The 26,379-nt window shown below is 35.8% G+C and overlaps 2 protein-coding genes across 8 annotated transcripts in view; one reads left to right on the top strand and one right to left on the bottom strand.

Moving 5' to 3' along the window:
- The window catches only part of MBD5 (methyl-CpG binding domain protein 5), a 548,850-nt gene extending 534,624 nt beyond the window's left edge, over window positions 1–14,226 (bottom strand). The window contains exons 1-2 of one of the 2 annotated variants that reach the window (XM_030917008.1): window positions 14,103–14,226; window positions 13,456–13,492 (exon numbers count right to left, since the gene is read on the bottom strand). The gene's annotated coding sequence lies outside the window, so the exon portion shown is untranslated. The remainder of the gene's footprint in view (window positions 1–13,455; window positions 13,493–14,102) is intronic. The other variant, XM_030917009.1, reaches the window with a different exon arrangement.
- Window positions 13,389–26,379, top strand: part of ORC4 (origin recognition complex subunit 4) — a 90,044-nt gene continuing 77,053 nt past the window's right edge. For 3 of the 6 annotated variants that reach the window (XR_004053285.1, XR_004053286.1, XM_010354912.2), the window contains exon 1: window positions 14,389–14,541. Coding sequence is in view for 1 of the 6 variants with exons in the window: in XM_010354913.2 (XP_010353215.1) it covers window positions 14,533–14,541 (9 nt within the window). In the remaining 5 variants the exon portion in view is untranslated. Of the gene's footprint in view, window positions 13,514–14,352; window positions 14,542–26,379 lie in introns of those variants that run through there. The other 3 variants (XM_030917011.1, XM_010354911.2, XM_010354913.2) reach the window with 3 other exon arrangements.

The following is a 26,379-nucleotide window of genomic DNA, read 5'->3' as shown; positions in this document are numbered from 1 at the left end:
GACCTTTCTTTCTCAAAGCCGTTAAGGATGCAACCAAAGAAAATGATGTTCGTCTCACTTTTGTATTCTACATGTAAGTTTTTGGATAAGTGTTTATAAGCAGTGAAATATGAAGAAACACTTCCTTAAGTATGTTCCTCAGAATGTTTGTTTGTTACAATGATGAATTAAGATAATGTCTATAAAATGTTTAGTGCAATGAGTGGTGCAAAGTTAAGTACTCAACAAATGTTAGTGACCATTATTAGAAGTTCAGAAGAATTACATATTAAGACCCCTCGAAAAAATACTGTGGTAAAAATCTTTATCCAACATTCACTAATCATAATCATGGTTTTTAAACCTTATTTGATAAAGCAGCCTTTTGGGTTTTTTCAGGTGCAAAGATAATCATACCTACTAAGTTATCACAGAACTAGAGGACCTTGGAATATACTTTGCTAAATGACAGTAGAAAGCTGTAAAAGAGAAGAAACATATCAATCCCTAAAAAAGGCACAAGTGAAACTTCATTTCTATTTAAGAGGTACACTGACCTCTTAGAATTATTAGCTAAATTTAGTAAACTGTCTTTTCAAGCATTCTTTTGTTTTGAGACAGGGTCTTACTGTGTCACCCAGGCTGGAGTGCAGTGGCATGATCACGGCTCCCTGCAGCCTTGACCTCGCAGGCTTAAGTGATCCTCCTACCTCGGCCTCCTAAGGACCTGGGACTACAGGCGCTTGCCCCATGCCTGGCTAATTTTTTGCATTTTTTGCAGAGATGAGGGTTTACCATGGTGCCCAGGCTGTCAAACATTCTAATAAGCTTTCCAAACATTGTTGGTCTATTAATTAAAATTAGTCTGCTAGCTATTGCACGGAAAATGAATCAATGCTGGTATTGTCTCAATTAGAATGTTTTAAAAATAAGTAAACAAATAAACAAGCTGCAAATTCTATAGTTCTTATTTTTAGATGCCAATCTGCTACAAAAGTATGGTCTGCTGTACCTGAGAATGCGAGAAAATTAAGTTCAGGATCACCTGATGAAGTACATTCATCAATTTTCAACTTCATGCATTGGCAGAATTCATCAACCAACTGTTACGTGATACGCTGTTTATTTCAAGAAGACTTGTACATATCTTCCTTTTCTCTTACAATTTATTACATCTTTGTGACATTTTCTTAATACAAGTGGCTTAACCAATTATTTTTTTATAATGCTCTTAATATTTTGGACATTTCTTGAATCTTCAGTTATTACATAGATTGTTAATTACTTAACACAGACAGAAACTGGTGTCCAAAGAGGCTTAAAACTTAAGATCAACATGAAATGAAGATAATTTATTGACAATGTTATAAGTTAAAAGAAAAATAAGAATTAAAAAATTAAATTTCTTCAACTTCCTCTTTAAAGTGTCACTCCAAGTGATACACACTAAGATATTCAAAGCTAACATTATGGCCTAAAATACTTAGTACAACTGAGCAATTTATAATCACTTCTAACAGTATGAAATCGCTCTAAACATAATCAAAATAAAGTTGGCATCTGTATTGCTGACATTTGGTAGCTCTGCATTTCTTACCAGTATATAATTTTTTAAATGTTTATATTCTAACAACTGACACAAATATGTGCTAGATTCAGAACAAATTATGAATGTGATACTTCTACTCTACTTCTACCTTGGTTTGCTCAACATTATCACACTGTTCTATATGGAAGTGCCAGCTGACGATCCTCTAAGCTGTCCAGCTGAATGTGTCCCTCACCATCATTTGTTAGGATCTCTTGCATCAGTCTAATGCACTTGAAGTAAGGCTTTTTTCTTCATTATTCACAGCTTAGTCAATCATACCTAGGACATTCTCTTTTGAATACATATAGACATAATTTTTAATCTCCTTCCTTTTCTTTTCTGACTTCTACCTGGTTATATTTATGACACTACGTTGACTGGTTTCCAATGTCATTTCTGTTAAAAGGGCTTCTTATGAGATCTGTCACTGTAACCATGATTCTATGGGAAAAACCATTATTGGTTTTAAACTGAAATAAAAATGAACTTCTATAATACAAACCTTTTATAACTAATAGTAGGTTTTTCTTGTTAAACCTAAGGAACATTAGCCTAAGTTTAAATATTAACCCTAAGGATAAAGAAAAGCTTGGCCTACACAAAGTTCTGCGGTTTGGCTCCTATCTAACTCCCTAGCATCATCACTTACCATGCAACCTCTTGCTCTAGAATTCTGCCACACTGACCTTTGTTTAATATTTGTTACTATGCTCCCTCCCACCTTAGAACCCCTGTATATGCTATTCCTTCTTCCCAGAAAACTCTTTTCTTCATCTTGATCAAATTAACTTACTTGAGATCTCAGCTAAATAAACACTTCCTCCAAAAAAAAAAAAATTCCTCTTGATCCCACTGAGTAAATTCTCCTTCTAAAAGCCCTCATATTAAATATTATGTAGGCCGGGCGCGGTGGCTCAAGCCTGTAATCCCAGCACTTTGGGAGGCCGAGACGGGCGGATCACGAGGTCAGGAGATCGAGACCATCCTGGCTAACACGGTGAGACCCCGTCTCTACTAAAAATACAAAAAAACTAGTCGGGCGAAGTGGCGGGCGCCTGTAGTCCCAGCTACTCGGGAGGCTGAGGCAGGAGAATGGCGTAAACCCGGGAGGCGGAGCTTGCAGTGAGCTGAGATCTGGCCACTGCACTCCAGCCCCGGTGACAGAGTGAGACTCTGCCTCAAAAAAAAAAAAATAATAATAAATAAATAAATAAATAAATAAATAAATAAATAAATAAATAAATATTATGTACCTCTTTACAGCAATTGAAACAGTTCCAACTTTGCATTTATTCATATGATTATTTCACTAATATCCTTTTCTATCTTTAGATATAAGTTCCGGGAGATCAAGACCTATGTCTATTTTCGCTCACTATCCCACTGAGCACATAATAGTAACAACATATGTTTGTCAAAGAAAGACTCTGGCAAACCCTTTGTGAAAAAGAGATAAACACTGAGTCAACAATAACTACCGTTTAAAGAAATTCACTATGACTTTTCAGCTAAAAAAAATACAGAGCCATATTAGAAAGAGCTCTTTAAACTTTCGGAAGAAATAAAAAAGTTCAATTTCTGGGTGTAGGTGAAGACTAGATGGTAATTTACATCATAGGGGTACCTGGAAATAAAGTAGATGCAAATAAAACTTATAAAGAAAATGGAGAAAACATAAGCTGTATCCTTTGTTACTTTTAGCCTTTATATATGATTTATAGTTGTAACTGTGTACTATTTACTATTGATCCTAGGGATCAACCTGGGTAAAAATTTTATTTATGAAAGAAAAAAGAACCACAGTTAGTATTCTTCCATGTTTGCTGCCTTAACTACAGTGTTTTCATTTCCAACTCATATTCAGAAAACACTTACTTCAGACTCAAATGGACTTTCCAGTCATAACTGCGAAGACCTATTCATTTCCTTATTTTTTGTGCAAATGATTTTCCCCCTTCTTTCTCTGCTTCTTTCTTTTCAAAACTACATTCAGGGAAATAAAATTTTAGAACCATAAAAGTTAAGGTACTGTATATTATTTCTAAGCATTTCCCTAATTTACCAGGCTACTCTGAATTTTAATCCCAGCTTTCAAACTAGTAAAAATAAGCTTCCTAATCCTCTCATCCCATTGGAAGCTTTGTCTTTACCTGAATTACCCTCTTCTGTGACAAACTAGTATCTAAACTCCACCTAAACCCTCATTAACTCAGGTCCTCCCCAAAAGCACACTGTGATTAACTCTACAGAATTCTAATTGCTTTTTTTTACAAGGCATATTTACACACTCAGTTTAATGTTATTTTGCAAAGGTTCTTAAAGTGTTTTTCAAGTACATGTTTCAGTCACTTAAAAAAAAGTACTTAGTCTTCAAACTTTGTTTTATTTTTGTCCTCTATTCAAACCAGTACCTGATTATAGAAAACATTACAAAAATAGTACATGATTATACTATCTGTATTTTGAGTGAACATATAATAATTTGGATTACTGATTAAAATAATAAACTTCATTTTATTCCCATATATTGTATCTTATCTCAGATTGAAATTGTCTACCACTTTATAACTGACATCCTTTATCACCAGCAGCCCAGTCTATATTTTTTCCAGGACAGTGAGAAGTACATTTTTCGGTAAGAAGCAAAATATTTAAAAACTACATTATATCCATTGTTCCTTCCTCAACTGACTAGGCTTTTCACCCTGTTAGATAAGATTAGATAAGTCTGACAGACTTTATTCTCTATCAAGCAATGATGACTGTTAGCCAATACTACATTCTCTTCAAGATATTCTAGGGATATATTCATGTGACTATTTAGACTAGAACTGCAATTTTCCTGGGTCATTTTTTATTTAATACATAAGTATATTTTCTCATCACAAAATAATTACATGAATATAAGCTTATTGCTACAAATAAATCCAAGTAATGCTAAAGATTACATAAAAAGAAGAATTCTTCAACCTTCCCACATCCCACATATATACTTTCTATATACAAAGCATGTAATTTGATACCTATCTTCCAGATCTTTTCTTAATGTATTGAAGTATTTTTATATGGCATATACTGTATGTCTTTATGGTATAGATAATATAAAATACATATTATATGGATGTAAATGTATACATTCATAAACATTACATACTTATTCTGTACATTTTTTACATAAATGAAATCATAGTGTGTATATTATTTTGTGATGTGCTTTTCAACCTAGCTTATCTTAGAGATCTTTCCATGGATTTAAACTATAAATCTAAATTTTGCATGGTTGTTTTTCGTTCTTATCTTCAGATACACTTGATAGTATTTCCCAACTTTTTTTTTTTCTTTTGAGACAGAGTCTTACTCTGTTACCCAGGCTGAAGTGCAGTGGCATGATCTCTGCACTCAGGAGGCAACCTCTGCCTCAGCCTCCCGAGTAGCTGGGATTACAGGCATGTGACATGACGCCTGGCTAACTTTTTTATTTTTAATAGAGATGGGGTTTTACCATGTTGGTCAGGCTGATCGCGAACTCCTGACCTCAAGCAATCCACCCACCTCGGCCTCCCAAAATGCTGGGGTTACAGGCGTGAGCCACAATACCCAACCCCTAACTTTTTATATCACTTAAAAGTTTCTTTTAATATCTCCATCGTAGTATTTCTTAATTAAAAGCATTTTACCAGCAATTCATTCGATTTAATAAGATTTTTCATCTTTCCTAAATGATCTGTTGCTTATACCTCTTATAAACTTGGATGTCAACAAAAAATACATGTACATACATAAAGAATGTATAGATTTAGTCATTCAAGGTCTAAAATTAATAAAAACTAAAATTTGGTTTTGTAAAAAAATAAACCAATGTAATATAGCAAATTTGCCTACTAATTAGAAAAATTAAACACACATAAAATTCAAGTCCTTTTCTGACTGGCCCAGGTAAACTGCACAAAAACAGAACCTGTTGAAGAAATGGTTTTAAATAATTCCTAATAATTTTTAAAAACAAAAAACCCTTCTAAAACAATTTACCAAAATACTTAAAACAGTAACAACAGCAACCCAGAAAAGCTATATAATGTTAAATTAAAATCTGTGTTATGTGGGACTAGACTCCTTTCATACATATAAGAACACCTGACTGTGACTGTTAGGTTTATTTTCTAGTGGGCAACATATTGCTATATTTTTCAAGCTGGGAAGAAAATTTGAATAAACTGAATAGCAAAGTAACACCTTCTATAAAATTTATTAATTTCAAAACAACTAAGGTGGACCATTTAAATAATACATGCAGTAATATATGCTGTTAGGTTTTATTATAAAAAGTGTTAAAGGAAAAGACTATATTACTTCTAGTAAAAAAAAAATAGCTTAATTTTAGACTTCTATGAAAGAATTAAAGGTTAACACCTAAACTTTTAAAAAAGTATTTTTAAGGAGTGGTATGATTTAGGAAAGTTTATGGCTAGTCAACATCACTGTCATCATTATTAGTGATATTTGTAGCTAGTAAGAGCTTTCTGATACATAGTAAACTGAACACTGTAGCTTTAATTGAAGTTTGAATGTTATAAACAGTTAGATGTCTGGCTCTGGCCTGCATTCTAATACCATCAGCAGAACAGAGATGGGAAGCATAAACAAATCTTTTAACTAGATTACATTGTCTAAAATGGCCAAGAAATCCTTCAGCACAAACCCCAGTGTGACAAATATAGAAGGAAAATGATTTTGGAATAACACTAAAAAAAAGCCTCTGAATATTAGAGGAGCACGCATTTGATTTCCTAAATATTTTTATGTTATTTAATACTCATTAATGATACTTTATAACTTTTCAAATAAGAAACCTTTATATCTTACACAGCGAATTCTTTTTAGGTCAGTATATCCCAAGTAACAAAGCTATTTAAAAATCAATATTTGCTTTTATTGAATGTGGAATATTTCCCTCCCCCAACATCAGTAAATGTACTTATAACAGTCTAAATTATTATTTTTAGATCCTAATAATATTAAGAATGTATGTATTAAGTTAGTTGATGGCCAATAGATTAGTAGATACTTCTGGACTCATGGCATATAAAAAACAGTAGTTGTGAATACAAGGATAACCCTAAATATAATTTAGCACACAGTCAATCTTAAAAAACACTTTGGGATTACTTCTAACTTCTGAGATACAGACATTACATTTTTTTTAAAAAAAGCTACACATGAACTTTAACATTTTAAAGTTTTAACATTAGCACCACACAGAAAATTTTCCTCCCATTGCTAGAATCTTGATTGGTTAGCAAAAGAATTCAGTGAAGCATGTGTGTACACAAACTTTTCAACATTTCAAGGTTGGTGACTGATTTACATAACTCATATTAGTCCTTTAAAACAATGTGTTCTAATAATCTACTCAATGACACTGAATTTAACTACAAATTCTCTAATAAAAGGTTATATAGGTCAACTGAAGTAAGGACACAAATCAAAATCTGTCATATCCAACTTTGAATAAGTTATATCTTAATGTAAGTTAAGCCTGGATCTCACTTTGTCTCTTTGAAGAGTTACTGTGAGTTATAGTGAGTCATTCCAGCTTCTGACATCTTACATGACATAGAAATACTTCAAACAGAAATACTCTAAGTGTGTAAGAGTTAGAATATTTACTTTTAACTGAATTATCTTTGGGTTGTTTAAAGAAATTATTTAAGATCATACTACTGATTATTCAGATTATTCTTATAAGCAAAAAAAATTTGCAATAAATGTTTCTTTCTAATGTGTAACAGACGATAAAGAATATTTCTTTAGCATTTAAAAATGTTTCCAAACTCTGCAGGTCATTATGTACTGGCATAATATTTGTAGGATGATAGAGTCAATACAAGCTGATATCCCTTATTCAAAAGGTTTTGTGGACCAGAAGTATTCAGAATTTTGGATTTTTACAGATTTGGGAATATTTGCATTATATATCTGTTGAACATCCCTAACCTCAAAATCCAAAATCCAAAATGCTTCACTGAGCATTTTCTTTGAGCATCATGTCAGTGCTGAAAAAGTTTCAGATTTTGAAGCATTTTGGCTTTTGGAATTCTGGATTAGGGATATTCAAACTGTATAAATTTATAATATGAACATGTATTTACTTAGAGACACAAAAGTTACTTAAGTAATAAAAGCAGGAAAAAAAATTTAATTGTTTTTTTCTCTTAAAAGTAAAGGACGTAAAACTCAACTGTCCAAAGAGAGCTGTATCATAAAGTATTTTAATTCAGTAGTTTTTTTAAGTACAAATATGAAATAATTTAGGCACCTAGAGAACCCAACAAGTTGATCATTCTTATACTATTTCTGACTTTAGTACTAAAAAGAGTACATTAAACTTAATCCTATATATGTAATGTAGTAATTATGAAAATGTATGATAAGAGTCCAGAAGATAATGTGTATACATACACCAAAGCACACGACAATACAAACTTCCCATTTTTTTACGGGCTTTTACACCACCAACACATTTATATTAAAAATTTTATAGTAAATATTCATTGGATCAGAAATTGTTACAACCCTTTAACTTAATATAAGAAAATATTAAATGTAACTCCATGCAAGTTATAGGAAGTTTAATAGAGAGAAGGATTGAACTGAACTTTGTTTTACTGTTTATTTTTATGTTTGTTTATTTATTTAAAGACAGGGTCTCACTCTGTTGCTCAGCATAGAGTCCAGTGGCATGATCATGGCTCACTGCGGCCTCAACCTGAGTTCAATAGATCCTCTCACCTCAGCCTCCTGAGTAGCTGGGACAACAGTCTGCACCACACCAAGCTCAGCTACTATTTTGATTTTGTAGAGATCAGGTCTCACTATATTGCACAGGCTTATCCTGAACTACTAGCCTCAAGTGATAAATCCTCCTACCTCACCTCCCAATTGTTGGAATTATAGGCTTGAGCTATTCCACCTGACCTTATTTTTTATTTTTAGAGACAAGGTCCCACTCTGTGGCCTAGGTTGGATTGCAGTGGTGTGAACATAGTTCACTGCAGCCTCAAAATCCGGGGCTCAAATAATCCTCCCGCCTCAGCCTCCGAGTAGCTGGGATTACATTACAAGTGTTGAGCCACCATGAGCAGCTCCCAAATGTCATTTTTGCCATACAAAGAAAAGACTGACATTATGTATATTTTAAATTGTACAATAGTCTATATTTACATTCCTTATAAAAGACTGGGTTTTTTTTCTTTGTTTTTCTATCCTTGTAAACTTTCAGAAATTTTCCATTAGTCTGTCAAGCTATCAGGGCCATAATTTACCATCACTTACCAGTGTACAGATTGATAAAAACTCTACTGTGACTGTGTTTTGAATTAGAAAGTGTAATAAATGTAATGTGAATTGAATTTATCACAGTGCTGGGTACTTATAATAAATGGTAACTATGATTATTACTAAAACAGAAATTTAAGAATGAATGTGAAAGAGATCAGAATTCACCACTCAGGAGTCTATTTATCTTCACAAGATACTGCACCAGCAGAGGCACCCCCACCTTCTTTTTAACTGCTAATCAATACTTTTGTAAAAGGTATACTTTTGTAAAAGGTATACTTTAACAACCATCTACAAAGAAAATTCTAATCCATTTTACTAAAGCTATAGAAACTATACCACTTATAATAAAGAGTAAAAATTACAACTGACTTAGAACTAAAATTGGGAAGTTCCTTATGAGGATTTTGCAATGATATTTCTACTACATACTAAAAGTTCCAAAACTCCTAAATAGTGCACACTAATTACTGCAGAATAATTAAATCATGCTGCTAGATTTGCTAAAATATGGTCGAAAATATCTGAAAACTCAAAATGAAAATGTACAATGTCTTCCAATGAATCATGAATGATAATCTGTTACATGAGGTAAAAAAGAAAAAAGTTACTTTTGAAAAAAAGATTTAAGTTTAGAGAGTTTGGGGTGTTTTTTCTGGAAAAATTTAATGAGATAATTTAATGAACATTGTTGGTCATCTTAAAAGAATTATGGTTAGCAATAAAAATCCAGCAAAGGCACCCACATAAGACTATTTTCATTGTCTAAAATGTGTTAACTATTTACAGAATATAAATCCCTAGAATACAGTATTAAGTGGAAAATTTTTCTTTATATATTTGTATTTTAATAAAATAACAGCAATATTCTTCTTAGACATGCATTTTTCCACCTAACAGTATCCGTTTAGTTAATATAAAATTTATTTAGGTAGAAACACCAAAACAAAGATATGACCAATACACTTGTGGAATACAATTAAGATAGCTCTTCACATTAAACTGCAGGGACCATCTTTGTTTTTCAGATGCCTAGCACAGTGCCTGGCAGACAGCAGATGATCAAAAGATGTTTAATGAATCGCTAAATACAATCTGTTTTGCACATACAGTCAAAATCCAGACAAGTTTGCAAAGGTACATAAGTTGGATATAGGCTTTCTGGCTGACTTCATGGGGGTCCCACTGATGACTAGGAGTATATCTTCATATCCATAGAAAACTGGAAAGTTGGTAATTGTCTGGGTAAGGACCAAAAAAACAAAGTCAGGGAAACATGTCACCTAAGTAGCACTTGTTTTATAGAGCTGGTAAAAGCGGCCTAATCATTCCAACAACCTATTGTGCCGGTCAATGAAACAAAATTTAAGTGCATCCTGAACAATTTTTACAAGTATATTTTTAACTGGAATGTGTTGGATCATTGTTGCTTATTCATAATAAATCACTTTTGCCAAATTTTTTCCTGTATAAGAAGGGAATATGTCTTGTTACTATGAGTACCATATAGTTAACAGTATTTACTTTGGCTGTTAATTAGATAAAATGAGAGCCACAGTAGAGATAAAGAAAAAATGTTCATGGTAGTGAAAATTGTGGCAAGGGAGGACAAGAAAAGGAGAGGAAACGAATTCCACATATGGAAGTAAAGAAATTCAAATATGCCTAACTCTAAAACTAACACGGATTATGACAAGCTACCAATAGGACCTACTGTGTACCAGATATTGTGCTGAGAGTAGAAGGATGTGTTAACAAAATAAAAATGTTTGTTTTTAGGCAGTACATAGGGCAAGACTCACAAGTAAGCATTTATAATAGAATATGCATTCCATTTATTCTTGTAAGTATGGGTCCTTAATACAACAGTAAGTATATTTACTGATTAATTGTAAGTGCAGGAGGAAAATAAGTATTAGAGAAAGCTGAAATTATCTTCAAAATAGTAATAACCTACAATAAGTACAATTAGTACTTCTTTAAAAAATTAACAAATTACTGAATTTAAGTAGACAAAATAATAGCTTTAAAGCTATTCACCTTAATATTCGTACAATAATATGCCCCCATATGAAACCCTCAAGTGGTATACCCAGAACTGTACATAATAGTTTCATTTCTGACAAAGGAAATGAGGTAGTGCAGCATAGTGAGCATCAGGAGACCTGAGTTCTCTGCTCCCTGCTCTGCCACTTACAGGCCTTGGAACCTCAGGCAAGTTCGAGTTCTCAGAACTTCAGCAATATATAGAGTTGGATATAGTGACCTCCAAGATATCACCCAGTTGAACAATTACAATCCTGAAGAATCAACAGTTTTTAATACTTAACAAGGTTTTCTAAACATAAATCATTATCCAACTTAGATAAAGTCTGGAATCTTCTAACCAAAAGGATCATGGGGGTGAGGGTGAGGGATGTGATAAAAAATGTTTTTTTAAAAAAAAAGAAACAAAATAAGGAAAGACATTAAACTCAAGACTAAATTTTCACTCAGTTGCCTACTGGGCAACTACCACCCCAATTACCTACATAATTCGCTTACTTAAAATTAATTTCTTCAGTAAGTTCTACTGTCTCTCTCTTACCTTTAAGGTTGCTGAGGTTTTAAGGTGAGAACAAGAAACCTTACAAGGACTTGGAATGGCAGTATTGATGTTGGGAGAAAAACTTGAACTTGACACAGATTTCTGCTTAAGCACACTAATTACATCTCAGAGAAAGGTAAAAAATTGTTCAAATTTATAACATAAGGGAAATAAGATCATATTGTTTACTGCTATAAAGCTTTTTTATTTCGGTATGTAAATGTCTACTTTTGCACACAGTTGATAATTAAAATTTTACAGAACAAGTTTCTAAATATGCAATGCTTTACTGTCACTAAAATATGAGTATATTATGTTTTAGCTTTAACCATCAAGCAAATAAAAAATTAGAAGTATTATCGTGTCTTTATAATATTTATGCCAAATATACTTCTAGATTTGTATTTCTTCAATCCTTTCTAGTTGATCAAATTGCTGTTTTCATATTGCCAGTCTGATCACAAAATTGATGCTTTACAGAAGAATATTTTTTGCTGACATAAATTATGGGATCAGAGATACCAATGCAGTTACAAAAAAAAAAAAAAAAGGGTGTGAGGGAGAGAGAGCGAGAGCGACAGAGTGTGTGTATATGCATGTGTGCATCCATCTTCAAGGAAAGAATAAAGAAATGTACATATGAAACAAAATAACAATTTCCAGCATAAGCCCTAGTAAAAGGCCTACATCAGAAACATACCTTCTAGCATTTGTGAAATAAAATACAGCACTGGATTTTAAAGCTATGCACTAAGAACATATTATAGAAAAATGAATAGTGATTTTTATCAATACTGTTATTCCATAAACTTAAATCTGGATTTACCTTTCAATTTATAGCTAACTGAAATTAATATACTAACTATAAGTTCATGATTGCTTTGACTCATCAAAACATATTTTAGAAATTTGTGTCCTTTTACATATAGTGAGCAATTTGGTTCAGAACCCCAAGAGAAATTGAGATGAAAAGCTCATCTCAATTTTCAACAGTAAATAAATAATTCAGCTAAAACTGAAAGTGGTACCAATCCAGCAAACTATTGATGGAGAGGTTTGGCCTTCCATGCAGCCAGAACAACATAAAGTTTTCAATGGGGATTACTTGGTCAGACAAGTTACAAAGATTACAAAAATACCCAGATTAATTATAAAATAGCTAATATTCTCATCATATGGAAAATAAGTATCAGGAACACATGTGGGAACAGACAATACTAGTGGCATTTAAACTTTAAGCGTTTTAGAGCTTTGGACTTTACATACTGATATATGAAACAGACATTTAACAAAAAAAAAAAAAAAAAATGCAAGTCAAAACCTAACCAAAGGCCTCTACCAACTAAAAATTTGAAATTTTCCATGGAAGTCAGACAAAACGAAAAAATGGAAAATGAAACCCCTAAAGCAAAAACCAATCAAGTCTTCCAACACTAAAGTCAATATCCAAATCTCATACAGGACCAAAAAGGGGAAAACACTCAAGTCTACAAATGGATAAGCAGTTCCAATACAATCCAGATCCCGACATTTTCCCACTCAGAAACAAATGCAGTGGAGCTTTTCCTGGGGAAAAAGAGCTCTCCAATGAATTTTTTTTTAAGTGACATCTAGAAAGTGTGCCTCTTTCTGTCTCTTTCCCTGGCGCCTCATTGGAGGAAGGAGGGGGTTGTTTTTGTATTCTCCCCCACTGGAGCAAGACACAATCAGATGTTAGCTGGAGGAGAGAAACCACTTTTGACAACAGCAAATAAAAATAAAAGTGCCCTTCCTCCCCTGACAGGATGGGCACCCCACCTCACACACCCCTCCCTACTCCAACCCCTCCTTCACCCCCCCCCCCAGCACCACCCCCTCCTCACCCCGGAGCTCCACTGCGTATGTGGTTTGGTGTTACTGTTGCCCCGGAGTGAAAGTCAGAGCCAGAGGAAGGCAATGAAGCCCCCACAGACACACTTACCTTTCCTGCCCCCCACTTTTGAGTGCCTTCCCTGGAGCTGTGGAGGATGACACAAAGGGTAATAAAGGGGGGGAGTGGAGGAGGAGGAGGCGAAGGAGGAGGAGGAGAGCTGGGGAAGTGGCTGCTCCTGGGTGTAGTGAGATGTCTCCAGCCAGGGCCAAGCAGCAGCAGTAGCAGCAGCAGCAGTAGCAGCAGCAGCAGCAGCAGCAACAGCAGCAGCAGCAGCAGCAAAGGGTCTGTGTTGCTAAGAGGCTTTTGGTTTCTTTCTCTCCTCCTCTCACGGCCAAAGAGGAGGAGGGTGGAGGGGGCTCGGGAGGGAGGCGAGTTGGAGGGGTGAGGGGGTAGGAGTCGTGGATGGGGGTTTTCGAAGAAGAAGAAACTCCTTCTCCTCCTCTCTCTCAGGCTCAATCTCCCTCTCAGGGCTCAGGGCTGGAGGGTGGGGGAAGGAACTCAGCCGCCTTCCCCCCACCCCCCTCAATTCAAGGTTGAAGTGGGATAGAATTAGTGTCCTGTCCCTTTAAAAATAGAAATAAAAGGTGCCCCCCCTCTGCCACTGCCTCTCTCTTCATCATCAGCTGCTGCTGCTGCTGGGGTCTCTCTGCTTGGGGGGGAGGGGGGTTCGGGTAGAAGAGACGGGAGGCACTCACTGCGCATGTCCCTCTCTGACGGGTGGCTGGTTGGTTGAAGGCAGGAGGAGGGGGAGGGGAGGAAATGAGCTATTTTCCCAGAAGGCGCAGAGGCGCTCGCGACCCGGAAGACATTGTAGCAGGGGGTACAGGGGCGGGGGCGGGGAAGAGGAGGAAGTTGCTACGCTTTTAACACCCCCAGCTCCCTCCTCCTTCCTAAGGGAAAGTGGAGGAACGGAAGTGGGCGTGGACGGAGACGAAAGGGGGTCACGTGTTTGGGCGGGAGCGGGGCGGGGTGGGAGAGGTGGTGCGTGCGCGGGGCATGCTGGGAGTGGTTGTGTACCGTCGCCAACAGCAGGTGAAGCCTAGCAGAGGACGCGTCCAGCCGATCTGGTGAAGCAATTCCTGCAGGCGTTGGTTCCCCCCTTTGCCCTGGTAAAGGCAGGCTTTTATGCGAGAGGTAATGGTGGGGTAAACTTGATGCAAACGAAGGCCAGGGGCGTCGGTGGCGAAAGGTGAATCGAAAGGGGGAGGATGGAAGGCTGTGGAGACTGGGAATTGGGAAGGGGGCAGGCTTGTGTAGGCCAGGAAGGCCAGGACCAGGCGAGCTCTGTCATTTGGCACCTCCGTGAGCCTGCCGACGAATCCTTGACACGTGCAGGGAGTCCTGAGACTAGCTCTGCATCGGGGTGGTAAGTGAGGAGCGTGACGGTCCGAGAAGGGAACTGTGAAGTCTCAGCAGCTGACTCTCATGACTGCAGAACCGGAGACCTCTATCTAGGGACAGAAACAAGTCCTCTGTATGCATTTTGAACAGATGCATCAGACGCATTGCTTATATTGGATATTGCGCTCTTCATGCCTTACCTCTTAACCCTCCCTGGTATTCTGGAGTGGCTTTGGGGAAGGAGCAGGCAGGGAGGTCTTGAGTGGAGCTTCCCTCCGTGTCTTGCATTGTTGCTACAACACAAAGCCTTTGCTTTTTCTCGGAGAGGGATGTGGAATTGTGTAGTCCTTAATGTTGAGTTTTACGATTGATGAAGAGAAAGGACGTGATCAAAGTTTCCCCTTGTAGTGTAGATGATGAGTTTTAAAACGACTGTTTCGTCTTCTGTGGTTACTATTCTTAGTTTTTGAGCCTTTGGTTTCCCAAATGCCAGCTGTTTTTGATGAAAATAATGAATTTATATCATAAAATTAGAATTAAAATATTTAAGAAAGGATTTATAAATTTACATTAGTAAAGCTTTTATAGTGAAATAGTACTGGTTCTTTTTCACATTGTTTTCATACAATCAGTATAAACCATTACAGTCTCAGTTGTTTTGTAAAAGTATTTTGAAGGAATATCATCTTTGTACGTTTTTCAAAAACCGAGAATCTAAAATCCTTCATATTTATTATGTTGGTATTTAATTCTGTTGGGTAGGTTCTTTTTCTTTTTTTCTTTTTTCTTTTTTTCTTTCCTTTTTTTTTTTTTTTTTTTTTTTTTGGAGACAGAGTCTTGCTGTCTCCCAGGCTGGAGTGCAGTGGCGCGATCTGGGCTCACTGCAACTTCTGTCTCCTGGATTCAAGCAATTCTCCTGCCTCAGCCTCCCGAGTAGCTGAGACTACAGGCATGGGCCACCACACCCGGCTAATTTTTTTGTGTTTTTAGTAGAGACGGTGGGGGGGGGGGGGTTCGCCATATTGGTCAGGCTGGTCTCGAACTCCTGACCTCAAGTGATCTACCCACCTCGGTCTCCCAAAGTGCTGAGATTACAGGCGTGAGCCACCGCGCCCGGCCGGTGTAGTTTCTTTAGGGGTACACTATCAGTTAAAGTTACTAATTTTTCCACGTCTTACTTTCTGTAAGTTTGGGCAGTGGACCCCATTTGTGCACCATTGCTTAGCCCTTACTATCTTTTGTATTGTGTACGGTAATCATGTCCGATGGAATCAAAAGTAGACTCCTGTGTTTTAAAATTTTCTTTATAGTGTAACCAATTGTCTGCCACTTTGTAATGAAAAAAAAAAAAAAAACAGCAAGGCAATTAATGTGCCTTAGATACAATTTTAAATTTTTTGTGTCTTTTTCCATACATTTAGTATTTAAGCATGCAAACATCGATACATAGTATAATGAAGAGCTATAAAGTGTGAACTCTATGTAACCACTACCACAGTCAAGAATTAAAATGTCTGTGGCCCCTGAGAAGCTCCCCTCTACATTCTATTCCTGATCATCCCCTTCCTCAGTTCTTTGAGGTTAACACTATCCTGATTTTTATGGCAATTATTTACTGCTTTCTTTCTTAGGATTTCTTAACCACCTGTGTCAGCATTCCTAAGCAATTTAGATTCGTTTTGCCTGTTTCTTAATTGTAAGTGAATTATATATTACATATCATTATGTATCTTTTTCTCTCATGCAGCTAAGATTTAACTCTATTAGTACATTTAGCTCTAGTTCTTATATTGGATTATAATAATCTATAGTATAAAAAGTATAGTATAAAAAGTCTTAATGGAAATGAGCCACAGTTTAGTCTAATATTAATAAACATTTGGATTGTGTTTCGTTTTTAGCAGTTATGATCAATGCTATTATGAATGTTCTTGTACATGTATTCTTATGTACATTACCATGGGTTTTTGTAGAGTACGTATGTTTATCTTCAAATTCACTAGTTATGCCTTTTTCAAAGTAGATACACCAATGTATACCCTGACAGCAGTATATGGTAGATCCCTTTACTTTTACTGTCTCACGAAGAGTTATTTTTCCTTTTTCCCAAATTGAGGAATGTGGCTTTATCTTATTGTTGTTTTAATTTACTCTGCCCAGGATACTAAAGAGTTTGAACACTTTTTCAAAAACTTACCGGCTATTTGGATTTCCTCTTTCTAGAATTGTCTTTTTAATTCTTAAATCTTTTGTGGAGGTTTGTTTTTTTGTTTTTTTTGTTTGTTTGTTTGTTTGGTGTTTTAATTGGGTTGTCTGTTTTACTCAGGGATTTCTAGCAGTATGGCCAGTATCTTCTCTGTGCTTGGAGCATTACTCTCTTCTGGGATGGCAACATTATCTTCGTGTAGGTCTTATATGCTGTCATTGTTCTTTGAATTTTATATGTAGTTTAAACGCCTGGTAACAAGTTCTATGTTTGTGCTGTTCATTATAGTAGCTACAAGCTGCGTGTGGCTTTTGAGCACTTGAAATGTGGCTAGTGTGACTGAGGAACTGAATTTTTGGTTTTGTTTAGTGTTCAATTAAGTTTAAAAACTGACACTTGATACAGTTACTGTGAAACCTTTATGTTTGGAACAACTCAGATACATAAACCTTTCTTAACTTCAAATTATTAAATTATTATTATTGATTTTTGGAGATTCCGCTTCCCCCTGCTCCCCCCGGCGAGATGGAGTCTCACTCTTTTGCCCAGGCTGGAATCCAGTGGCATGGTCTTGGCTCACTGCAACCTCTGCCTCCCAAATTCAAGTGATTCTCCTGCCTCAGCCTCCCGAGTAGCTGGGATTACAAGCATGTGCCACCATGCCTGGCTAATATTTTTATTTTTTGTAGAGGTGAAGTTTTACCATTTTGGCTAGGCTGGTCTCAAGCTCCTGACCTCAAGTGATCCACCCGTGCTTCAGGATTCCACAAACTTGGAAAGCTTTTTCCTGCATCCTGCTGGTTGTGGAATCATTTTCCCTGAAAAAAGTTGTAGAGATGCTTGAAGAAGTGGTAGTCAGTTGATGAGAGGTCAGGTGAATATGGCAGTTGAGGCAAAACTTTGTGGCCCTGTTCGTTCAACTTTTGAAGTGTTGGTTGTGCAATGTGCTGTTGGGTGTTATTGTGGAAAATTGGGCCCTTTCTGTTGATCCATCCTGGCTGCAGGCATCACAGTTTTAAGTGCATCTCATTGATTTACTGAGCATACTTCTCAGATGTAATGGTGTCTCCAGGATTCAGAAAGCTGTAGTGGATCAGACCCGCAGCAGACCACCAGTTACCATGGCCTTTTTTTGGTGCAAGTTTGGCTTTGGGAAGTGCTTTGGAGCTTCTTCTCGGTCCAGCCACTGAGCTGGTCATTGCTGGTTGTCATATAAAATCTACTTTTTGTTGCACCTCGCAGTCTCATTGAGAAATGGTTCATTGTTGTGGAGAATAAGAGAAGACAACACTTAAAAATGGTGTTTTCTTAAATTTTTGCTCAGCTCATGAGGCACCCACTTGTCAAGCTTTTTCACCTTTCCTATTTGCTTCAAATGCTGAACAACTGTAGAATGGTCAACGTTGAGTTCTTATGTTGAGTTCTTCAGCAACTTCTCCTGTAATTGTAAGAGGATCAATCTGCTTCAATGATTGCTCTCGGTTGTTGTCAACTTCCAGTGGCCTACCACTACACTCTTCATCCTCAAGGCTCTGGTATCCTTTGCAAAACTTCTTGAACCACCACTACACTGTACGTTCATGAGCAATTCCTGGGCCAAATGCATTGTTGATGTTGCGAGTCGTCTCTGCTGTTTTACGACACATTTTGAACTTGAATAAGAAAATCACTCGACTTTGCTTTTTGTCTAGCATCATTTCCATAGTCCAAAATAAATATAAACAGCAAGTAATAAGTCATTAGCAAAAAAAAATAAAGTGAGAAATGCCCATTAAAATGGTGTATAACATAACCACATTTAGGAATGTATTCCCGTATCAAATGGCAAATTCCAACAATGCAAAATCCACAATGAATTTTGTACCAACTTAATAATTCGTGCTGCTTTGAAGGAAATCTTTTAGAATTTTTTTTTTTTTTTTTTTGGTCATAATTTTTCTGCTGTTTCACTCTGATGTTTTTGTGTGGAATTCTTTTTTTCTTTTTTCTCCTAGTCAAGTGTGGTTGTGGGGGTAGAGGAAATGTTAAATCATCATGTGGAATTCTTTATCTTGCCCTGTATTCATCAAGATGAATGATGCTATGTAAATATTGTTATACTGTCATGACTTTTTAAAAATTTCTATTATTTTTTATAGTCGTATTTTTAAAAATATACATATATTTTTAATCCTTGGTTGAGTGAATCTGTGGCTATGAAGGGCCGCCTATATTCGTAGTTCATTTGTTATTTGTTGGAGATAATTCCAGTTTCTAAATTTTCTAAGTCTGTGTCTGCTAGCTCATGATATTTTTTTCTTGTGTGCCTTGATACCAGTTGTATTTTAAAAATTACAGGAATATGAGTCCTAGAATAATAGTCTCTTTCTTAAGAAGGTATATTTTTCTAGGAAAGATCTCTAGGAGTGCTATCAGTCCTAAGTCGCTTTATTCATGTTCGATAGTTGGAATTCCTTAATGAATGCTAGTGAACGTACAGTGCAGTGGTGGTTCAAGAAGTTTTGCAAAGGATACCAGAGCCTTGAGGATGAGGAGTGTAGTGGTAGGCCACTGGAAGTTGACAACAACCAACTGAGAGCAATCATTGAAGCAGATTGATCCTCTTACAATTACAGGAGAAGTTGCTGAAGAACTCAACATAAGAACTCAACGTCGACCATTCTACAGTTGTTAAGCAATACTTTAAGATCATGAATTCTACTTTCTTTCAGTTTCCTCTTACCCTAATGATGTTGTCCTTAAACTCTGAATGTAAATTAGGTAGCTTATCTGAGTCCCCAGCTTTGGCAGGCCATGTATTTTTATTTTTATTTTTGATTTTTATTTTTTGTATTTATTTATTTTATTTTAAATGAGGTCTCGCTATATTGCTCACAATGATCCTGAATTCCTGGGCTCAAGCAATCCTCCTGCCTTGGCCTGTCAAAGGGTAGGATTACAGGCATGAGCCACCACACCTGGCCTTGTGCTTTGATTTTTTTTTTTACCACAGACCTGCACATCTTCCATTAGTTCAGCCTTTTTTCTCAGCCTTTTCTTCTAGATAGGAAAATATCCTCAGAACAAAAGTTACTTGGTGTATGGTTTGTTTCTGGCTTGCCTTCACATGGAATTTGGTATGAAATTTCACATTACCTTATTTCATTCATTATTATTTAGTTTTTTGTTGGCCTCAGCAGAAAGTTTGGTCCTGTCTGCCACTACCATAAATAAAACCTAATTATCTTTCTTTTTTACTTCTGAGATTTGATTTTAAGATATTTATGCTTTGAGCCAAAAATTTTTTAACTCATATATGTTTAAATTTTTTTTAAATTTTTAATTATTATGGATACATAATATGGGGAGTATGTGATATTTGATACAAAAATACAGTGTGTAATGATCAAATCAAGTAATTGAGATATCCATTACCTCAAGCATTTATCATTTCTTTGTGTTAGAGACACTTCATTTCCACTCCTTTAATTGTTCTAAAACATACACTAAATTATTGTTAGCTGTAATTACTATATTGTGCTACTGAACACTATATTTTATTCCTTCTATCTAACTATATTTTTCTACCCATCAACCATCTCCTCTTGATTCTCCTCTCAACACTACCCTTCCCAGTCTCTGGTAACATCTTTTTACTCACTGTCTCTATGACTTCAATTTTTTTGAAGCTTCCGCATATGGGTAAGAACATGTGATACTTGCCTTTCTATATCTGGCTTCTTTCCCTTATAATGTCTGCCAGTCGCATCCATGTTGTTGAAAATGACAGAATTTCATTCTTTTTTTAATGGCTGAATAACATTCCATTGTGTATATGTACCACATTTCTTTATCCATCCTTTGCCATTTCCTTTCTTTTGGGTATATACCCAGTAGTGGGATTGCTGGATTATAGTTCTATTTGTTGTGTTTTTCGGAGCTCCATACTGTTCTCTGTTGTGACTGTGCCAGTTTACATTTCCACCAACAGTGTGCAAGGGTTCCCCTTTCTCCACATTCTCACCAGCATCTGATATTGACTGTCTTTTTGATAAAAGCTGTTTTAACTGGGGTGAGATGATACCTCATTATAGTTTTGATTTGTATTTCTCTGATTATTAATAATGTGGAGCATTTTTTCATATACCTGTTGGCCATTTGTATGCCTTCTTGAGAAATGTCTCCTCAGATCTTTTGCCCATATTAAAATCAGAATTTTTTTTCCTGTTGAGTCATTCATTCAAGATTCTTATGTATTCTGTTTATTCATCCTTTGTCAGATATTAGTTTGAAATATTTTCTCCCGTTCTACCTGTTATATCTTCATTTTATTGTTTTCATTGCTGTGCAGAAGCTTTTTGGCTTGGAGAGATCCCATTTGTTGATATTTTATTTTATCTTATTGCTTTAGTTTCTTGTGTTTTTGAGATCTTAAGAAGTCTTTGCCTAGACCAATATCCTGGAGTTTTTGTCCGATGATTTCCTTTAGTAGTTTCATAGATTTAAGTCTTTAATGCATTTTTCTTTGATTTTTGTATATGGCAAGAGTTAGGGGTCTACTTTTGTTCTTCTGAATGTGAGCATCCAGTTTTCCCAACACCATTTATTGAAGAGACTGTCCTTTCCCCAATGAGTGTTTTTGGCACCTTAGTAAAAAACTAATTGGCTTTAAATATATGGATTCATTTCTGGACTCTCTGTTCTGTTCTGTTGTTCTACGTGTCTGTTTTTATGCCGGTACCATGCTATTTTGGTTACTACAGTGTTGTAGTATATTTTGAGGTCTGGTAGTGTGATAACTCTACCAGTTACCAGCTTTGTTCTTTTTAGTCAGGATTGTTTTGGCTATTTGGGATCTTTTGTAATTCCATACAATTTTAGGATTTTTTTTTTTCTATTTCTGTGAAGAATGTCATTGCTCTTGATAGGGATGGCTTTGAATCTGTAGATTGCTGTGGGGAGTATTGTTATTTTAACATACTATTTTTTTCAACCCATGAGCATGGGATGTCTTTTCATTTGTTTGTATCCTCTTCAATTAATTTCATCAATGTTTTGTAGTTTGCATTGTAGTTGGTTAAGTTTATTCCTAGATAGTTAATGTTATTTGTAGCTATTGTAAATGGGATCACCTTCTTGATTTCTTTTTCAGATAGGTTGTCACAGAGAAATTCTATGGATTTTTGTATGTTGATTTTGTATCCTGCAATGTTACTGAATTTATTAGTTCTAATAGTTGTTTGTTGGAGTCTTTAGGTTTTTTAAATATAAGATCACATCAGCTGCAAACAATGATAATTTTACTTTCTCCTTTCCAGTTTAAATGTCCTTTATTTCATTCTCTTGTCTGTTTACTCTGGCTAGGACTTCTATTACTAACTTGAGTAATAGTGGTGAAAATGCCCATCCTTCTTCTAGATCCTGGAAGAAAGGCTTTCAGTTTTTCCCCCATTCAGTCTGATACTAACTGTGGGTTTGTTGTATATGGCTTAATCATGTTAAGGTATGATCCTTCTATCCCCAGTTTGCTGAGAGTTTTTATGAAGGGTTATTGAATTTTATCAAAAAGGATTTTGTTGGCATCTATTGAAATGACAATACATTTCGTGTCCTTCATTCTGTTGATATGATGTATCACACTGATTGATTTACATATGTTGAACCATCCTTGCATCCCTGGGATGAATCCCGGTTGATTATGATGATCTTTTTAATGCGCTGTTGAATTTGGTTTGCTCTGTTTTGTTGAGGATTTTTATATCTGTTTTCATCAGAGATACTGGCCTGTAGTTTCTTTTTTGTTGTTGTTGTATCTTTGTTTGGTTTTGGTATCAGAATAAATCTGGGGCTGGGCGTGGTAGCTCACTCCTGTAATCCTAGCACTTTGGAAGGCTGAGGCAGGCAGATATTTTGAGACCAGCCTGGCTGACATGGTGAAACCCCATCTCTACAAAAAATACAAAGATTAGGTGGGTGTGGTGGCTCATGCCTGTAATCCCAGCTACTCGGGAGGCTGAGGCAGGAGAATTGCTTAACGCAGGAGGCAGAGGTTGCAGATCGCCTGGGGAAGAAAGTGAGACTCTGTCTCAAAATAAATAAATAAATAAATAAATAAATAAATAAATAAATCTGGGCTCATAAAATGAAATTGGAGATCCTCTGTGATTTTGGAGAATGATTTGAGTAGGACTGATGTTAGCTCTTCTTTAAATGTTTGGTGGAATTCAGTGAAGCCATGAAGTCCTGGCCTTTTCTGTGATGGGGGACTTTTTATTATTGTTTGTATCTTGAAACTTATTGGTCTATTTAGATTTTGGTTTTCTTCATGTTTCACTCTTATTAGGCTGTATGTGCCTAGGAATTTATTCATTTCTTTAGGTTTTCCAATTTATTGGCATGCGGTTGTTCATGATGGTCTCCAATGATCCTTTGAATTTTTGTGATATCAGTTGTAATGTCACCTTTTTTGTCTCTGATTTTATTTGGATCTTCTTTTTCTTTTTCTTAGTCTGGGTAAAGGTTCATTGATTTTGTCTATCTTTCCAAACAACCCTTTTCATTTCATTGATCTTTTCTGTTTTTTTGTCTTAATTTTATTTCTGTTTTAAATTAATTTTCTTGTTTTATTATTTCTTTTCTTAATTTGGGGCTTGGTATGCTCTTGCTTTTCTAGTTCTTTAAGATGCATTACTAAGTTGTTTATTTCTTGGTTTTCTACTCTTTGATTTGCACATTTATCGCTATAAACGTTCTCTTTAGTGTTAGCTTTAACTGTATCTCATAGTTTTAGTAGGTTGTTTCCATTTTCATTTGTTTCAATAAATTTTTTAAATTTCCTTCTTAATTACTTCATTGGTTGTTCAGGCATGTATTGTTTAATTCTTACGTGTTTGTATAGTTTCCAAAGTTCCACTTGGTATTTATTTCTACTTTTATTCCATTGTGGTTAGAAAAGATACTTTATAATTTTTATCAGACTTGTTTTGCGGCCTAACATGATGGTGCTCTTTTTGGGTTTCTATTTGCATGCAATATCTCTTTCCATCTTTTGGTCTATCTATGTTTTTATAAATGAAGTGAGTTTCTTATATGTAGCAGGTACTAGGGCCTTGTTTTGTTTAGTCCTTCAGCTCCTCTCTTTTGATTGGAGAATTTAGGATCCATCCTTGAGAAATGCTCCATGTGCTGAGGAGAAGAATGTGTATTTTGCAGCTGTTGTATGACGGCTTCTGTAAATGTCGATTAGGTTCATTTAATCTATAGTGCAGATTACATTCATTACTTTTTTTCTGTCTAGATGATTTGTCCAATGGTGAAAGTGGGCTGTTGAAGTCCCAAGTCATTACTGTGTTGGGTTCTGTCTCCTTAACTCTAATACACTTGACTTTATATATCTAAGTGCTTCTGTTTTGTATAGATATGTATTTATCATTTTTATATCCTCTTGCTGAATTAAAACCTTTTGTATTGTATGATAACCTTTTTTCTCTCTTTTCACAGTTTTTGTATTGAAATCTATTTTATCTAAAAATAGATACAAAGCTACTTGGGCTCTTCACATGCAGTATCTTTTTCCATCTTTTTGTTGTTAGTCTATGTTTTTATAGTGAAGAATTTAGTCCATTTACATTCAGTATTATTATTGATAGGTAAGGACTTCCTGCTGCCTTTTTATTGTTGTTCTGGTTCTTTTCTTGGGCTTTTCCCCCTTTCTTTTTTCCTTGTCTTCCTTTGTGCTAAAGTTATTTTTTGGTAGTATGTTTTAATTTCTTGCTTTTTATTTTTTGTGTACCTATTAGAGGTTTTTGTTTTGTGGTTACTATGAGGTTAGCAAATAACAACTTATAGCCAATTATTTGCAACTGAGGACAACTCTGATTGCAAAGAAGAGAAAAAATACATGCACAGAAAAAGCTTTAAAATCTGTACACTTTTACTCCATCCCTTCACTTTTTGACATTTTGTCTCTATATATTTTTATATTATCTTTTAAGTTCTGGAGTAGTTTTGTGTTTTTTTGTTTTTGTTTTTGATAATGTTATATATAAAGTTTCAGTGCCACAAAAGAAATAACACTCGAATATAAAATTTTCTTTTTAATTCTCAGCAAGGCAAGTTACTTCTATATAGAAGGGTGCCCCCTTACAGATGGAACAATGGTGAGCGCACATTTGGACAAGGGAGGGAAGGGGTTCTTATCCCTGATGCATGTAGCCCCTGCTGCTTTGTCGTTCCCCTGTTGACTTTAGTTAGACCTCACAAGCTAAACTAATTCTGATTGGCTAATTTAAAGAGAATTACGGGGTGAGTGCTTTGGTGGGAGTCAGGGCAGAGCAGGTAGCAGATAATTGGAATGATTTAGGGTGGAGCAGGTGATTGGAATGTAGGGTGGAGCAGGTGATCAGAATGAATCAGGGTGGAGTAAGTAATCGAAAAAGGTTGCTTTACGAGGAAGTTTAAAAGTAGAAGGAAAAGAATTGAACATACTGACATATTCTTTGAAAAGAAATTTAGAACTCATATCTAACAATCCCTCCCCTTGTATTTCCTTACAACTTTCTTTTCAAACTTTTTTTTTTTTTTTTTTGAGATGAAGTCTCACTCTGTCCCCCAGGCTGGAGTGCAGTGGCACCATCTTGGCTCACTGCAAGCTCCGCCTTCCGGGTTCACGCCATTCTCCTGCCTCAGCCTCCCGAGTAGCTGGGACTACAGGCGCCCACCACTACGCCCAGCTAATTTTTTTTGTATTTTTAGTAGAGAAGGGGTTTCACCGTGTTGGCCAGGATGGTCAAGTGTTGGGATTACAGGCGTGAGCCACCGTGCCTGGCCTCAAACTTTTTTTTTTTTTAACGTGTCTTGGCTTAGTTATTTTGCTGGATTTTCTAAAAGAAGAAGCTTCTCCAGATAAGGTGGAGGTTAGAACACATATCTAACAATAGGATTGTCTTTAATCTTCCTACTAAAGATATGAGCGGTTAGAGTATTCTGTATTTATCTGTACACTTACTTTTACCAGTGAGTTTTATACCTTCAGATGATTTCTTGTTGCTTGTTAATGTCCTTTTCTTTCAGATTGGAGAATTTCCCTTTGGCATTTTTTGAAAGATGAGTCTGGTGTTGATGAAATCCCTCAGCTTTTGTTAGTCTAGGAAAATCTTCATGTCTCCCTCATGTTTCAAGGATAATTTCGGTAGATGTATTAGTTTGGTGCAAAAGTTATGGTTTTTGCCACAATATTAATTGCCATGAAAAGTAATTGCAAAAACAGTGGTTACTTTTGCACCAACCTAATACTATTCTACTCTCTTCTGGCTTGCAGGGTTTCTACTAAAGTTTGTCATCCTACTCTCTTCTGGCTTCTCTAAGTTTGAAAAGTACTCTGCTATTCTTTCTTTGAAAAAACTTTCTACCTCAGTCTCTTTCTCTACGCCCTCTTTAAGGCCAGT

This window comes from Rhinopithecus roxellana, chromosome 14 (genome assembly GCF_007565055.1).
Source record: "Rhinopithecus roxellana isolate Shanxi Qingling chromosome 14, ASM756505v1, whole genome shotgun sequence".
NCBI classification, from domain to species: Eukaryota; Metazoa; Chordata; class Mammalia; order Primates; family Cercopithecidae; genus Rhinopithecus; species Rhinopithecus roxellana.
This window is presented reverse-complemented; position numbering and strand designations above follow the sequence as displayed.